This window comes from Lissotriton helveticus, chromosome 9 (genome assembly GCF_964261635.1).
Source record: "Lissotriton helveticus chromosome 9, aLisHel1.1, whole genome shotgun sequence".
Taxonomy (NCBI): Eukaryota; Metazoa; Chordata; class Amphibia; order Caudata; family Salamandridae; genus Lissotriton; species Lissotriton helveticus.
This window is the reverse complement of record NC_136070.1, coordinates 223,367,686-223,385,684: the sequence shown is the minus strand read 5'-3', so window position 1 is coordinate 223,385,684 and position 17,999 is coordinate 223,367,686. Positions and strand designations below refer to the sequence as shown.

The 17,999-nt window shown below is 45.5% G+C and overlaps 1 protein-coding gene across 1 annotated transcript in view; it reads right to left on the bottom strand.

Annotated features, from left to right (window-relative positions):
• The window catches only part of FBXO33 (F-box protein 33), a 124,065-nt gene extending 106,082 nt beyond the window's left edge, over positions 1-17,983 (bottom strand). The window contains exon 1 of the mRNA XM_078659753.1: positions 17,214-17,983. Within this exon, the coding sequence (XP_078515879.1) occupies positions 17,214-17,698 (485 nt within the window). The 5' untranslated portion in view covers positions 17,699-17,983. The remainder of the gene's footprint in view (positions 1-17,213) is intronic.
• Between the last annotated feature and the right edge of the window lie 16 nt (positions 17,984-17,999).

Here is a 17,999-nt window from a genome sequence, read left to right as displayed (position 1 = left end):
TCTACCATCAATCATAAATTGAGACAGACAGTCAACTCGCTCTGGTATCTTCTCAATATTGAAGATCAAGAAAAGATGATACCCAAACCCCTTTTCGCGTTCCGCAGGAATAAAAACTTACGTAACCACTTGGTTCGTGGTGTCGTAACACCACCGGGGAGCATGAGACAGACTGGAATTTTAGGTCTCCCCCCCAGTTGAGGGGCACCAACGCTGTGGTACATGCCAGGCATGCCCACAAGCACTGGTGGGAAACACCCTGGTGATTGATAATCGCACTGTGAAACTGAGTGGAATGAGCAATTGTCGCTCAACGAATGCAGTTTATGTCATTCTGTGCCCCTGCGGATTGCCCTATGTGGGCGAGACAGGGCGTGAATGTAGATATCAGATTGGCGAACACAAATCCAGTATTAGGAACTTGAAAAGTGGGACCCACTGGTCCAACACTGGATTACTACCAAACATACTGAATCAGACCTTAAATGGTCCATTCTCGAAAAGGTACGCGCCACAGCAGGGAAGGATAGCACCTCTGTCAGAAAGAAAAGAGGTATTTTAGATCATTGTGCTCAATTCTGTGAATAAGGGGCTAAATGAACATTGCCCCTGGGAGAACACAATCACACGAAAAAACTTCTGCTTTGAAAATGATTGGACACGCTAGCTTTCGCTTCTACGGTTCGTTCTTCTGTCCTAGCCTGTGGATGGGTTGCCCCGAGGTTGATATGACGTCTCTAAATTGGCCCATGCCCTAGCCTCTATCTCCTGATCCTGGGTTTTCAGTTTTGAAATACTGAGAGCTTAGCTGACTGTATTTCGCCTTTCTGACATTCGCCTATTGGAACCCCAGGAAGTTCTGTTCCCGTTAGGCGTCCCCGTCGTACCGTCCGGATCTGAAGCTCTTCGTTCACTATGTTGGGCCTTGGAATTTTGTATGCCCCGTTTTTGCTCTATATCTGTTGACACATGTTTCTTGTGCTTTTATTGATAGAATTCTGGTTTTCCTGCTAGCGCATTATATGCACGCCTTTCTTGCATGCCTTGATAGTCCATCACGGGTCTTACCCGTTACTTTATCGAGTCTGTGCCTTTTTTCCTTCTGGCCCTCCGATTATATATTTAAATCCCACGAATTGGCTTGTTGGTCATTTCCGGGAATATTTTTGACCTGTGTGCTGCCCGAAATCTGAGAATGCCAGTCTTGTGCTGCAGCTCTATATCCGTCAGGTATGATTTCCCACCTGCACGATTAGACTCCGTCTTTTGAACACTCTGGACACCGTGTGGGCGGGTAATTCTTAGGTGAGAGGCACAGGCTATTTGGGCTCTTTTTAAGACATCTGGGTTTAATTAATAAATGGGATTCTCACCCTCCATCCTTAGGCCGGATGGGATCACAGTTAATGACCCGCAAGATATTGCGGAGGCTTTTGCAGACCACTTGGAGAAGGTGTATACTGCGGGTCCCTCCTACACACCAGAAGAATCTAGACAACTCCTGGCGGAGATGCGTCTTCCGCTTATTTCTGATGAAGATAGGGCAGCATTGGACGCTGACATTACAGTGGAAGAACTTACGTCGGCACTATTTGCCGTTAACTCCGGCAAAGCTATGGGCCCAGATGGAGTCCCAATCGAATTCCTCAAAGGCATGGCCGGAGAGATTACCCCACATCTAAGAAATATGTTTCTGCGAAGTCGAGACGATGGTGTCCTCCCACTGGCTCAGCGGCTGGCCTCCATTGTTGTACTCCTCAAACCGAATAAACCACCCGATTGTTGCGGATCTTATCGACCTATCTCCTTGATTAGCGCAGAGGCGAAGGTCCTGGCTAAGATGTTGGCTACTCGTCTACTTCTAGTGCTCCCCTCCCTTATCCATGATGATCAATCTGGTTTTCTTCCAGGCCGCAACACAGCATTGAACCTGCGTAGAGTCAATAATGTCATGAGTCGTCAATCGGTTATCCAACAGGATGCGGCCATTTTATCCCTTGACGCTACAATGGCGTTTGATTCGATCGAATGGCCCTACCTCTTCGAGGTCCTAACCCGCTTTGGCTTTGGGCCCCAATTTATCAGCTGGGTACAGCTTTTATACACGGACCTCCTTGCCCAGGTTAGGGTCAACGACCACACTTCGCGCCAGTTTCGTCTCCATAGGGGCACCAGGCAGGGCTGCCCTCTATCCCAGTTACTCTTCGCTCTTACCCTCGAGCCCCTCGCGCATTGGGTCCGCACAGACGTCTCCATGAGGGGTCTCCAGTGGAGGGATGAAGTGGTGGACAAAATCTCCCTTTATGCCGACGACATCTTGATTTATGTGTCCTCACCACGGTCTTCCATCAACAGCCTGTTTCACGTCCTCACTAATTTTGGTAAATATTCGGGTTATTCCATTAACTGGACTAAATCCACGCTATATATGTTGCATGGCCCTCCTCCCCGACTGCCCCAGGGGTTCTCCATCGCGATAGCCACTGATGGCTTTCAATATCTTGGTATCTTCATCACACCTGACCCGAAGGTATTTCATGACCGGAATTTGCTAGGCCCCCTACGCAGACTCCACAGCGACGTTGCACATTGGCGCTCCCTCCCGCTGTCTCTTCCGGGCAGAGCGGGTCTGTTTAAAATGCTAGCTCTTCCGCGCTTTCTCTATGCCCTGCAAAACTGCCCCTTCTTGATCCCAGACTCTTATTTTCGCATGGTGGAGGGAGAGCTTCGTCTTCTACTGTGGGACGGTGATGCCGCTCGGATTGCCCTGTCTAAACTTTTTCAGGGCTGGTACGACGGAGGCATTGCCCTGCCCAACCTCCGCCTCTACTATTGGGCGTCACAGTTGGTGGCCGACAACCATTGGATACACGGCTCACCCCTTAATCCGGCCTTCCTCCTTGATAGAATCCAAACTGGACGGGAGGGCTACTTGGGAGCCCTCTACAGCAAGCCCGCTAAACATAGATACGTCGGCCCTATGGCCCACACAGTTGCACTGTGGCACAAAGCCAATAAGAATCTGGGGTGGGCTGACACACTTACTAAAGCTACCCCCTTGTGGTCGTTACAACGCTTGGGATCCCTCTGCTTTTCCCAGGGATTCGGTAACTGGGACATGATAGGGATTTCTGAGGTGGGGGGATCTGGTCCACAAAGGTTCTATTCTGTCTTTTAAGGCTCTCCAGACCAAGTACTCCTTGGCGTCCACTGAATTTTTTCGTTATCTGCAAATTTCTCCTGCCATTCGGTCCGCCATTCCAGACCTCTCTTCGATTCCTCTTATTTCTCCCCAAGAAGACAGATTGTTATCAGAACCGCTCCCTGAGAAGGCTATCTCCTACACTTATCGGAAACTGTGTAATAACATTCCCAACTCTTTCCCGTCACTGCGAGTCAAATGGGAAGCTGACCTGGGCCCCTTCGATGAGGAAGAATGGCGTTCGGCCCTCATGTCCCCTAGACAAGCGGCTATCTGCCATAGGTTTCGCCTGATACAACTGAAGGTGTTGCATAGGGCTTACATGTCTTCTCTTACTTTGGCAAAAATTGGACGGCGCCCTGACCCCTTGTGCCTGCGAGGCTGTAACTTACCTGGCACCTTCTTTCACATACTGTGGGACTGTCCAAGAATACAGGAGTTCTGGGGCCGCGTTCTCACGAAAATGAGCGACTCTTTGGGTAAACCATTGCCACCGCTGCCGAGACCATGTGTCCTCTCTGTCTGGGGTGCCAACGACCTTAATGTTCAAGAACTGCAATGGGCGACTCTGGGTTTTCTACTAGCCAAACGCTCCATTGCAATGAAGTGGGGTTCCCGAGATAGACCCTTAGTGGTGGGATGGGTGGCTGAGATGGATTGATGCATGATAGCGGAGAAGACTGTCTACAAGATACGGGGTTGCCCTAAGGTGTGGGACAGGAAGTGGGGGCACTGGAATGTATACAGAGGCGAACTGTGTGATTCTCCGTCTGCTGAACTGGCTATGTTACGTGCTGGACCGGTGGGAAGGATTCGACATTAATTATTGCTGCGTCCTTACTGTGATGTCCCTTCCTATTTGATACTACAAGTGTGACTATTATTTGACTCTGCTTTTTTTTTTGTTTTTTTCCATTTCATTTTTATTTTATTTTCATGTTTCACTTCTGTGGTTGTTGTTGCTTTTATAATAGAAAATACTGAACAGTTGATTATACTGCCTTACGATCGCATCCCTGGTCTTATCATCACGTCTTGACCTGTACTTGCCGCCGAGCCTCCGGGATGTCGGCATGCGGGCTGTGTCCGATTCTGTGTTTCAGTGGCTACTATAAGCTGCCGGCCCCAGGGTTGTAGGCAATCACCAGCTGTGTATACCATACCTATTGCAATAAAAACTGTTTAAATAAAAAAATTTAAAAAAATAAAAATGGGATTCTCAGTGGTTTCTTGATCCGGTTCCCTGTGTATTTGGCATCCTTTGCGAGCATGAGCCTTTTTGTCCTACCTCTCTCGGCGGAGCGGTTTGGAAATACAGTGTATGTAGAATGCAGGGATAATCTATAGATGGACTAGCCCCCGAAATTCAGCACGTAATTCCATCACTGCACGCTTGTTTTGTTTTCTTTGCTATTCGATCTTCTTTAACTACTAAGGATCGGATTGGAGCACAAAAAGGCCTGTTTTTACAAATTGGTTATTCTCTGTTATTGTTATGCTGAAATTCCATCTTTTCGTTGCTTTATAGGAGTGAAAAGCTCCGAATGCAGATTCTTGCCGACATGAAACTTGTCTAACTGACGGCGTTGCTATGAACTGAAACAGGTAGATCCATTGCTGGTTTTGCCTCATGTTTCGCAGGGCTTATGGGAAATTGATATCTTCCTATTGCCCCGATATCCCTTAGCAGCACGATTAAGTGATCTTGCCCCTGACTGCAATTTATAGGCAGTTTTGAGGTAATGTTCTCGCTTATGGGAAGTTTACATCTTCTTATTGCCCTCTATATCTCTGCTATGTCGTTCCAGACTCTGTTTTTTGACACGCGAACTGGTGATTGCATCCGGCTTGACTCTCATCCGTTTGCTCAAACGGATGGGTCCCATCCTACAGAACTTATTGTGACCTTGAAATATAGCGAAGACCGCTTGAGACGCAGCTGCTTGCAATTTGGGTAAGCAGGCTTTTGATTTCGAAACGGAAAACTTCATCCCAAGCTCGTTTTAAAGCATAGAGGAATAGTGAACTGTGAAAAGTAAAAACTGGCTTTATGTGTTTTTATAATTTCTTTTCCTTTCCGACACACAGCCCGTGCTGCTGTCCCATCCCTACGACTGTCTCGACATTCTTGGATTGTTGAAAGCAAGCCCCATCTTCTGAGTTTGGGAAATTTAGTACTTTTCCCTAGCCCGTAAGTATCTGCTCATTCCTTATGTAAATCTATCTAGATGTATCTCCGGATTGAGATAAATGGGAAATTGTGACATGATGCATATTTTTTCCTTGTTCTGTTTAAAACCCCTTTGTTGCCAGTCCATTAGTTCGTGAGAAATAGATCGCTAATGAAGCTTTTGTGTGGGTCTATGAACAGTGAATGGTGGGGTCTTTAGCTCTGGACAATCGTGACCTGCATACCCACCTCTTGTTCTATATTTATGGAATGGGAGTATACATGTTGTGAGCTATATTTTGTTGTCTTTTGCTGTGTGGTCCATCTTGATTCCTGCCCATGAGGTTTTTTGTTGTAACATATAACCATATCTTGGAAAACTATTTTCGATGGATGTTGTGGAGCTCACTGTCTTTCACCAGAATTGCTATTTAAAATGGTTTGGATTGAATTGTTTGATAAAATGCTTTTGTGGAATATATTTTTTGAATGTATATATAAAATTATAATTGATCTTTATTTCACTTATTACAGACTGTATGCCGTGTTCTCACATTCTCTCCCCCCCTCCTCATTCTGATAGCCCTGATGAAGGTGTGGCCTTAGACCTGGCACTGCACCGAAACGCGCGTTGGCGTTTTGTAGTCTGTCCCGTCAATTTCTTACTATCTGGTCCCCCATTCTTTTACAGGAAGGACGACTGGGACAGAATACTTGTGCGACATCTGACTCTGGAAGCATGATGAGCCTGTAACAAATTAAGAAAGTCTGGGTATGTTTGACACTAGAGAATGTGTGAAAGGCGTGTGTTTGTTGTATTGTTTGATTGAAGGTATGTAGAAGTATGTGGGGTATTTATTCCATTATTTATTGTATTTGCCTTATTGCTTGATTTGGATTCATTCTGTAATAAAATAACATACTGAAGAAAAAAATGTTTTGTACAAAAAAGAAATAAAATGATATTTGTACTTTCTTAAAATTGTGTTCCTGCTTCTGGTTTCAGTGAGCTCACCTCTGCATTTTGTAAATTTGGGACATTAATTGAGCCGCAAAATTAATTCTTGGGGGCAGTCATTTTTTTGTGTTTTGACAGTTTGCAGGAATGAACAGCACCTCCCATTTCACTATGGAAGCATGTATTAGGGCTGGTTTATGACCGTAATGCATTCTCTAAAAGGGAAATGTAGAAATGAGGCAAACAGTGTCGGGAGACTTAAGTCTGCACAATATCATAATTAGGCCGTGTGCGTCTGCCTCAGGGGAGGAGCAGAAAAGGCTTGGGGCAAAGCCCATTTCACTCTTCAACAAAATCAGAGGCAAAATATCTGCTGCTTTTTGGGTCTCGCTGGCAATGCATCCGCAAGCGGATGCATGTGTCCAGCTGGAGACGTATAGCGATCAGTCTGGGGGGGAAGGAGGACAAGAGGGTGTACGAGCTTGGATTCGTGTGCGCGAACGCGCACGTCGTGTCCCGCGCCGTACACATGCGCGCGCAGACACACTCGCTCACACCCCCCCTCCCCCACAGTCACACACACGCACTCCAAGACACATACACACACACACACACACAGCCCACCCCCCCCCCGCATGCGCGCGCGCACACACATGCGCTGCCCCCCCCCCCAGCAACCCACTCACCGGCTTCCTTCGTGCGGCGGCTCTCCTCAGCTGCAGGGCCCGGCAGCAGGACTCTTCTTCCCTCCTTCGGCACCGGGGCGCAGGGTAGGCTCCTGCCTGCTCCGGTGCTCCAACTCGCGACTCTTCCGTGGGAGGCGGGGTAGGCTCCCGCCCTCCTACTTCCTGTTTCCGGTTGTCGCGCCGGCCTGCCCGACTTCCTGGTCGCAGGCCGGCAGAGTAACGAGGATGTTTGATTTGCGGTATTTAATTATTTAGTTATTTATGCATTTTTATATAGCGCGGACTTTACCCGAAGGCGGTATTTATTTATTTATGTATTTATGCATTTTTATATAGCGCGGACTTTACCCGAAGGCGGTATTTATTTATTTATGTATTTATGCATTTTTATATAGCGCGGACTTTACCCGAAGGCGTCAGAGCGCTTCACATTAGGAACAGAAATTAAACATAATGAGAACCATTACAAAAGAACAGGTTGCAAAAACATACGTTACTTACATAAGGTAATAGTGGCAATTGTGAGCAAACAAAATACATGAGGTAGTAAAAACTATAAGCAACCAAAAATACATGAGGTAGTAAAGGTAATAGTGACAATCGTGAGCAAACAAAATACTTGAGTAAAAATTGTGAGCAACCAAAATACATGAGGTAGTCAAAAGTGCACAAGAGGAAATGAAAGTGACAAGTGTGCAGTTATAAGAGAAAACAGAGTATAATTAGAGGTATAGTCCTGCAATAAGTGCTAGACACTCAGGCTCAGGAACAAGCGTTACATGGGCAAGGTGGCACTTGTGCAAGTATCAAAGGCAAAGACATGTGAGAGGTAGCAGCCGTGTGTTGCAAGGGCAGAGTGGTGTGTGCATGTTACAAAAGGGCACCGAACACCAGTACATGGAAAATACTGCAAAAAGGCAGACCCTCCAATCACAGGCATACACTGGGAAGGCACTTCCATGGTCATGGAAAGTAGAAATTATCAGTAGTGGGAAGTCTTCCTCACAAATAGCAAGAGGACGTGAATTACTTTTGGAGGTGTCTCTGGAGGAGGAGGAGAACTTTGAGGTCCCTTTTGAAGGCCTGGGAGAAGGCGGTGGTCCGGAGCTTTTTTTTGTCCTCTCGCGGTTTGTAAATACAAAACATATTGCATCACATTTGCGAAAGTTATAACTATTGGCATTGTAAATGACGAAGCTATTAATTTAGCTATTTTAAAAAAAAGAAACAAATAAAAACTTTGCCATTTACAATACCAATAGCTCAAACTTTCCTAATGCGAGACCTATTGCATTGCAAATGCTTGTTTTGTTGTTGCACAGATTGAACGTATACTAAAAACATTATTAAAAGCGGACTACAGGATGCCCCATGGAATATGGACAGATTGTGGGAATACTTTAAAGTACGTTCATATTTTGTTTTGTTTTCTAAATATATGTTAAATGTGTTATAAGTATTTAGATATGTATTACTACTTGTGGGCCGGTTTTGGCTTAAAGGGGGCCTAATCAGTGAAAATCAGCTTGATACCTTTACTGGTGTACAGGGCACGCTGAGGAAAACATATAAGGTGATGTGTGGAATGCTTGAATTAAACTCCGCACTGGAAATTACTTAGGGCTGTATTCCAGTTCATAGTTTTGGCCTCCATTCCGCTCTTAGCAGAGCCCAGTCTTGCTTCTGCTCCATTAGCAACAGTTCAGTCCAAACGCACTGGCTAAATTCCCTCTATAATGGAAAGCAACACACTCCAGAAGGGGTTTGACCTAATTCTGGCCTCAAGGATGAGGGGCAACTTCTATATTTTTTTGTAATGAGGTGCTTTAAGTATGCCCAGGCATACGTCCTGTGCTATAGACGTTTGAGCTTGTAGCGAACAACGTTTGTTTCATTATTGGGGAAATGAACAGAAAAACACAGCATACCACAGAGCAGGCCCTCAAACAGCCCAAAAACCGGTCCACGCACAGACCCGCCCGTCGGGCAGTGCCCGTTTGCACTACTGGCCACCCCGGGCCTGCATGACGGGCGAAGAAGGAAGGCTCAACAAGGGATGCATGGGGGCGAGGTGTACACCGGGTAGGCGAAGAGAGGGCACGCCAGTGTGAAGGGGCGACCGTGGCGTTACTGGGCAGAGGTGGGCGTGTGGTGAGGGGCAGTGGGTGCCAAGGGCATGGACGCCAGCGCACCGGCTGACCTGGACTGAGGGAAGCAACGGATGAGCTCTTGGAGTTGGTGGGGGCCTCAAATGACCCATTTGTAAATAAGGAGAGTCCCCGGGGTGAGGGTGTGTGTGTGTCTCTGTGGCTTTGTGTGTGTGTGTGTCTGCGTGTGTGTGTGTGTGTGTGTCTCTGTGTGTATGTGTGTGGCTCTCTGGGTGTGGTGCAAATGCAATAGGTCTCGTATTTGTGAGAGATTAAGCTATTGGGATTGTAAATGAAAATGCCATTTATTTATCTGTTTTTTCAAAACCAACACATAAATAAAAAGTTTGTCATTTACAATGCCAATAGCTCCAACTTTTCCGAAGGCGAGACTGTTGTATTATAAATGCTTGTTTAGTCTATAAGCACCATTTCCTTGAAGGATTTTCTCCTAATGCAGGCACGACATGCTTTCCTGCAACATTCAGTGTGCCATGCCTGCTTTAACTTTCTGAGCAGCCCGGGACAATGGCGGCACTTCTTTGAATAGGTCTCACATTTACAAGAGTATGAGCTATTGGCATTGCAAATGACATTGCCTTTTATTTATGTGCTAATTAGCAAAACTGATAAATAAAAGGCATTGTCATTTACAATGCCAATAGCTTAAACTCTCGCAAATGCGAGACCTATTGCATTGCAAATGCTTGTTACAATATGGATGACTAGAAACCTGTGTGGTACACGTACTAATTTCAACCAACTGAATGAATCAAAGGACTAGCACAGCAGTTCTTAAATGTTTGACTCCAGAGGACCCCTAATGAATCACTATTAAAAGCCAAGACTATACAAGTTCTAAAATTTAAAGTTCACAGCAATAAAAATTAATTATTTAATTCACACAAAAAAATCAAACTTTTTATTTAAATAGGAAGGTAAAAAAAAGGTTGGAGCTTTTAAAAATGTAGTTTCATTTCTAACGGAAGAAGTGATATTAGACTAGCATGTCACTGCCCTTTTTTTATCTTAATGTATGCTTTTTTTTGGACAGAGTATACCCATGCTTCAATAGATTCAGTTTTCTGTACTTGCACTGCCTCACAAATCAAGCTACAGATACCAACTTAGGGCTAGATGTAATATGCAATTTTGAGTGTGCAGCGGCCCGATCCACAGAAATCGGGCCGTTTGAAACCACAAACATGCTCTTTCTGATATACGAAGCCCAAATTGCGATTCAGTAACTTGTTACCAAAACGCAATTTGAGTTTTGCAATTTGGTATTTGGAAGAGACGTGTTGAAGGGTCCATTCCTAATATTGAATCACAGTGTTATGTACCAATGTTTTATGACCAAAATGGACTTGCAAAACTTTTGCAATTTACCGCTAACTCAAAGTTGGTAGAAGCCCCTTCGCAAATGGACCCCTATCCACTTTGAGAAAGGATGGAAGAATTTTTTTACCTGCAGGTAGTGGCATAAAGTGACTATTGCTTACTCTAAAATAATTGAACTTCAAAGTTAAGTTTTTTTTTCTTAAATGCTTCCTGTTCTCCTTTAAGGAAAATGGGCTGTGCGGAAAAAAATATATATTAATAAATAATAAACATAATCACAGAAATGACCGTCTGCTGACCCCAGCATACCACCATCCCATGGTTGGCAGTGAATCCCACTGGGTCACAAATCGCAACCTACCAGATTAATATTAATGAGATAGGTCTATTTTCGACCCACTACGAATAACTAATTAAACTCCAGAGTTGCATGCATTAGGAATAATCGATTTCTTAATTGCGAGTCACAATTGCTATTGTTATTTTGTACATCTGCCCCTTCATTTTTAGCCTCCAATTTTAAGTTACTTCAGAACTAGTGTTTACAATTTTCAGTGTTACATTTTGCTTTATGTAATTACAATTCATTATTGTACTAAAATGATTTACATTTTCTAAACTGTCATCGATCCACTGAGTAGGCATTGCGGCACCCCAAAGAATCCAAGGACCACAGGTTAACAAACATATACTCTGAATTGACTTTTCACAAGGTCTGGGTCCCAGTCCTGCCTTCCACCATGAAGGGATAGCGGTTCCAGACCAGAGAATTAAACACCAAGTTGCTGATAGCGGAGTGTAACTAAACATGAGGGATTTCACGGACACACAACGAGATTTCCCAACAGTTTTATATGCAATGCTATATCCTTCTATAACTGAAGGCAACTTTGTGTGACAAGCACTGTCAGTATTGGAGACACTGGATCCAGAGCAATGGAAAACATACTGTTCCCACAGCTTGCTTGGAACGATGACACAATGAACGGTTCAGCATATACTGGTCACCACTGGAAATAATTCCCATATCCACAGCTGGATGTACCGGCCCCAAGGTTAAACAACAATCATCGCTTCAGATGAAGCATACATACGTCAGTAAACTTCACTGATAGGATAGAACATATATGTCTCTCAAATGAAACATCCTCGCCACCAGGAATAATATCACAGTACTTTTTGAGATTAGACTGCAGGACCAGTGGCTAGACGGTAAATCATATGTTTGGGCCTCTTAGAAGCTTCAGGTTAAGGCCCAACCAAAACCATCTAAAACGTTTTCCCATTAAAATTATATTACAATTACCCACTTCCCAAGCTTGTGTTTGGAGAAGTGGCAACAGTTTCTTTCGTTCTGCTGCAGACCTATGCTTTCATCTCGTAAAGCCAGACGAGAATCATGATGTTCAAGCTCTCTTGACACCGAAAACAGATGTTAATTGCTATCATCAATGAAAGCTCCCACTCCAGCAACTCTTAATGTCGAAAATTCAAGCAAGCCCTAAAAGGATCTAAAAGCATAAATACAGCACCTATAACAACCTTCCGCAGTGCCACTAAACTGGAATGAACAAACATTTCTCTGTAAAGACCATGCCATAGCCAGCTCAATTGGTAATCCATATTTGGAGGGAAAAAAACAAAAATAAACCTAGGTCTGTTATGCAGAAGCACACCAAAACGTGTTTTTGTACTTCTAAAACTGATGAAGTTAAAAAACACATCCCTTTAACTTCGAACCAAGAGCTCCTTTCTGTAGACATGAACAATACTTCATATGTAAATACGGCGACAAGGAAAAGCGAAGTGATTAACAGAAAGTTAAAGGATTTCCAAGTCATAGGTTCTTCGTTACAAAATGTATGTATCAATGCATTATGCAAGAACACATAAAAGGCCACAACGTTCTTGCATGAATTCAGTGCACAAGTCAACCGGTCCTTCATTTGGCCTGTCAAGAACAGTTTTTAGATCTTGCCTAGGCAGCGCTTGCGATGTCTCTTCGAGACATCCTGTATTCAGGTTTGGACTTGAAGCTCCGCACATCTTTTCAATTGGCTCCTGTAACTGTCCTTTCTCAAGGAGAGGTGTGGCGCAGCGGCCAGGGTGGCTGACTCCAGAGCACGAGCCTCACAGTTCGATTGCTGGCGCCAGCTCAGTCCAGCACCCTGTGACTCTGGGCAATAGCTCGCTTAATCACCCCAATGGCCCCAAGCGCCTTGGGACCCTTGGGGGTGATTAGTTCGCAGTTTACAAATACCAGGTTATATTTATATAAATGGTTGCTTTTGATTAGTCAATAGGCTTAGTAGTCCCTCCTTAGGACCGCCTTTTCTACTTCTGTATTCTCCCATGAGGACTGGCCCTTTTACTTGTGTTGTTACTCAGATGTTTTAATTACAGACTGTGGGCACTATTTTCTTAAAGGACTTTGTCCTACCAGCTGTTGCAAGCAGGGAAGACAGGCTCTCCCACAACCGTCTTTTAAACCCAGCCTTGTTTCACTGTTTCCAAACGCTCACAAGGAATAACATGTGATGCGAGGGGCCATGCGTACGTAAAACATTGTTTTTCATTCACAACACGCCAGACCGTGCTTTATCATCATTAATACGACGCCCTCTTTACTTTTGTGTGCCCGGGCGCCGTGCATTATCATGGCGCCCACTTAATTTAGTTTAACATGCAAGAGCAACGCACTTGATCACGGCGCCCGCTTAATTTTATATGCACAGGCGCAATGCATGATCACGACGCCCACTTAATTTAATATGCACTGGTGCCACACATGATCACAGTGCTTTCATAATTTAATATGCACAGGCACGCAGCACCAATTTGATCATTGTTGTTTTTTTTAGAAATCATTAAACCCGGCCATCCCAGTGCTCTGTCTGAGGGCGGGCCCGTGCCAACAACACTAGCCTGGGACAACTGACAGGGTAGGCATCATACCGCGCATTATTATGCCGCCCCCTCAATTTAATATAATAAAAATTATTTCACCTGCGCTGCTGCCAAGCAGGAGGATTATAAAAGTCAACCTGTTTTAATAAATGAAAATAAAACTGAGCCCACTTTATTTGTTTCACAATGGCTGTGGCAGCCGCTTCTTTTTATTTTCTGCGCACCGCTTTCAGTTTCATTTTTGTTTAACAATGGCAGTGGCCAACCCCGCACCACTCACGGAACGCTGCCCTTAAGCAATGGCGGCCACACGCAATACGGTGTCTGACTCATGAAATAAGTACCATATAGGTATGCTATGGTGTTATTTTATGGGCACCTCTATTAAATTTGGAGCCTGGTTGAGATACAGGCACAAAAGCATACTGTGGTCGCAAATGTCTGAGGCAAGAATGGAAGTTTTGGAAAGTTAGAAAGGTACTCCTTCCTGGTTAACAATAGCGGGCCTACCCTTCCTGATCTGAATGAATGATTGATGGCAGCTATCCTTACCCTTCTTTACACCACCATCTTCTTGCTGTAATACATTTCCTTCACATCCCTAGCTATCGTCGCTGCTCTTCATTTAATCTACAGCATAACATGCATGGAGATACAAAGCATTTCACTGCAAAGCGTGTATGAAAATACAGGTACCATTGATACGTTTCAATTTAAAAAAGCTCGCATCAAATCAGTTTATTCCAGAATTGTGTATTGAAGTATGAACATTACCAACTTTAGTATAACACCTTCAGTCATTCCTGACGTTTTATCCAACAGATTTGTACTCCAGGACTTAAAGTTGCACTGTATATAGACTTAAAATACCCAGCTTAAATAGCGTATTTGGAAAAATACCATGGCTGGCTTGGTTCGAGGTGTCACTAACATGCACAAGAAAACCAAAAAACTGAGGAGTGAACTATTGTATTTATAATCTCAGGCACTGGTAATTAGTAGTGGCCTAGATATATGCAAATCAGTCTTTTTTATATAATCACATTTATTGAAATTTTAGAGCACAAATTCATAAAGGCATCACAATCAAGCAGAGTATCATACAGTACATACATAAGTAGAGCGAGAAACATTGGCGAATCAAATAACAGGGTAAGTTCATACAGAGGGTTAACCCAGAAGACAACCAGTCCGTACCCACTCTTCAGGAGCACAGGTTGAACCATTTGCCCCATATCTTTTGAAAAAGTTCAGGGCAGCCCCGAGCTTCGAAGAGGGGTTCCTCCTGAGTCCCACACCAGTCCACCCCCCCCCCCCCCCGCCTCCACCTCTGCACAGTGGGTGGGCTTGGCCTGGGACCAGAGCACTGCTATGTCCCGCTTTGCCAATGCCACTGCTGTCCCGAGGAAACGTTGTCGGCCCGAGAGACATCTAGACCATCGAATACATCTAAAACCAGGCGCAAAGAGTCATGGGGCATGATCCACCCCAGGGTCTGTGAGAGCTCCACTTCCGCCCAGAAGTGAGCCATGGCAGGGCATTGCCACACCATATGACAGAAATCCGCGGGGGCATGGTTGCAGCAAATCAGTCTTTATCCTTCTCCAGTGGGGAATATCCAGCCTGAACTACCAGGCTATATCCTTCTTAAATGGGAACAAAAAGGAACCACAGACCAGTTTCGCCCTTAGTGGGTTTCATCAGTGAAAAACTCTTTGAGCCCTGCACAACGGCGACCATGACCTATGTTTGGACATGCTAGTCTCACATTGTTTAACTCTGAAAAATATTTTGTTTTCTTAAAAGGGATGTTATGAGCAAAATTCTTAAATTAAGGTCATCCACTGGCAATTCCTATAGGATACATTCCATTCCATTGCGCCTATGTAACTAGGCTAACCTCCCATGGCCTAGACTTAGTGGTACAAATCTAGCCAAGCCAAATTGCAAACTGGCATTCTAGCTGGCATTCCTCCCGAAAGTGAACAAAAACCCGGTCAGACCTGTTCCACCTTGTTAGGCCTCATCTGTGGGTTGCGACTTGAGTCCTAATGCACTGGACCAAGGTCGAAGTATACCTGTTACATTTAGAGCTTCTCACTGAGAAAAACAAACAAAAAGGGATTTGCAATGCAATAGGTCTCGCATTTGCGAACGTTTGAGCTATTGGAATTGTAAATGACATATCTTTTTTTTCTTCTTTATTTTACACAGTTTTATATAACCCGAACTGGACCCGAAGGTTATCGGGTATCAGAGCGCTTTACATGAGCACCAGTTGCGTTACATGAGGACACATTCATTTTTTGTTAGGCACGGGGAGATTAAGGGATTTGCCCAGAATCACAGGATGTTGTGCGTCCCTGCCGAGACTCGAACCTGGTTCCCCAGCTCCGAGGTCAACCGCCCTAGCCGTTAGGCCAACTCCTCTCCCCAATTTTATTTATGGGTTTTGAAAACCTGCAAGAAATGCGTAAACACTCACTTTGTACTTTTAGTCCTTGCTCACAAGAGGCAAGGCTGACAGTAAAAGAGGCGCAGTTACTGACAAGCCTTGCTTCTCGTAACAAAGAACTATAAGAACAAAGTACGCGTTTACGCACTGCTTGCAGGTTTTCAAAACAAAAATAAAAGGCTTTTTCATTTACAATGCTAATGACTCAAACTCTCTCAAATGCTTGCTATTTAGTGCCTGTTACCCTTCACAATGCATCCAAAAAATTGTTTTTCATGAAAAAGGAGTCGAGGGTGAGCCTGCATTCCAATCAGTCAATCAATCAATCAATCAATCAGGTGTTTGTTAAGCGTGACTACTCACTCGTAAGGGTCTCAAGGCACTGGGGTTTCGCAGGTTCCAGTCCATCAAGGAGGGGGGTCTGTCGACCAGCCAGGTTTTGAGGTTATTTGCGAAGATGGGGAGCGATGTTATCTGTTTGAGGTGGAGCAGAAGGTTGTTCCAGGCTCTGGTCGCACGGAAGCTTTCTGGTGTGGGGACCACAGTGTAGGAGAGCTGGGCTGATCATAGGGTCCTTTGGGATGCATGGAATTTGAGTCGGCTGTTCAGGTATGATGGTCCGGTGTCATCGAGGGCCTTGTGAGTGTGGGTTAGCATTTTGAAGGTGACTCTAGCTTCGATGGGGAGCCAGTGGAGTGTGCGCAGGTGCTGGGAGATGTGGCAGTGTCTTGACTGGTTGAGGACCAGTCTTTCGGCGGCATTTTGGATGTTCTGTAGTTTGCGGGTGAGGTTGTTTATTCCGGCAGAGAGTGCGTTGCTGTAATCGAGCCTGCTGGTGACCAGGGCGTGAGTGACAGTCTTTGTGTTCAAGGGGAATCCATTTGAAGGTCTTACGTAGGAGGCGAGGCAGAGGGTATGTACCGATCCTCGTTAGAACTAAGATGCTGAGGGCTGCCGAGTATAATCATTGCTAAAAAGCCTCTTCGTCCCATCGAATATATGTGGTGTTTACTCTTGGCAGCAAGAGGGTTTGGCCCAGCTCAGCTGGACCCAGAGCATCAGCGACAGACACAGGCAGGAGAATGTTCCCACTTTCAGGCGCATTTGCTTCCAATACACCAATAATCGAATTCCTGTCGTCTGTATCACCTCGTAAACCTACTAGGAAGAATATTTCAGCGCAAATGCAAAAAACAGTCACAACGTTGAGAAAAACAACTACGTATATTTAACATTACAATGCACGCAATCAGAACCGTGAGATAAACACACTCAGGTAACATCAAACGGAAACGTAACAGGTGTGGCAATAATAGGTTTGGGGCAACCGAGCCGCATCGTGCCTACCTGTTGTTGCTGATGCTGCTCAGCACGCACAGCACCAGCTCCAGGTAGGTGCGCAACACGTCCATCCAACGAGAGCTGTGCTGCGGGTCGGAGCCAGCGAGGTCCCCGCCACCCGTGGAAGTGGCGTTCGGATAGTTTTCAGCGGCGATCTCCACCCGCAGCTCCCGCACGAACCAACCGCACTTGCGCATAAGGTATTCCAGGCGCGGCCGCTCGGCTGGCGACACCCGCAAGCTGAGCTGCAGCTCGGGCCAAAGCGCCGGGTAGAAGAGACAGTCCCGCCAGCGCGAACAAGCGGCCGAGGCCCGAAGCCGGTCGGGCGCAGACAGGAAGGAAAAGATGTGCACAATCAGCTCGCTGGGCAGCGATGCGGCGCCCACCTCCCCGCACAGCGCGGCCATGGGCTCCCCGCGACTGCCGCACACCCCCGGCTTTGCCACAACCTGCTGCCGCTGGGCTCCGGGCTGAGAGCACAACAACAACATTCAATGACAAGCGGCCAAAGAGGGGCGTGGCCGCCTTTCCTCTCTGCCCTGTCGGCGCATCCACTCAGAGCCGAGGGGACGACAGAAGGATTCAGATAAGAATTACTCTTCTGCCAAGCACTCCACGACCGGCTACCTTCATAATTCCTTTAGTAATATTTACACTAAATGTGTGCCAGGCACCCTGGTACGCTGTACTGAAACAAGGCGCTCAATTTCAGGCTATCTGTCTCGCCTCCCCTGAGATGACATGGTTGGGCCTGGTAGATGGGCGTGTTGTTGTTTGTCGGAGCTCAAGCGT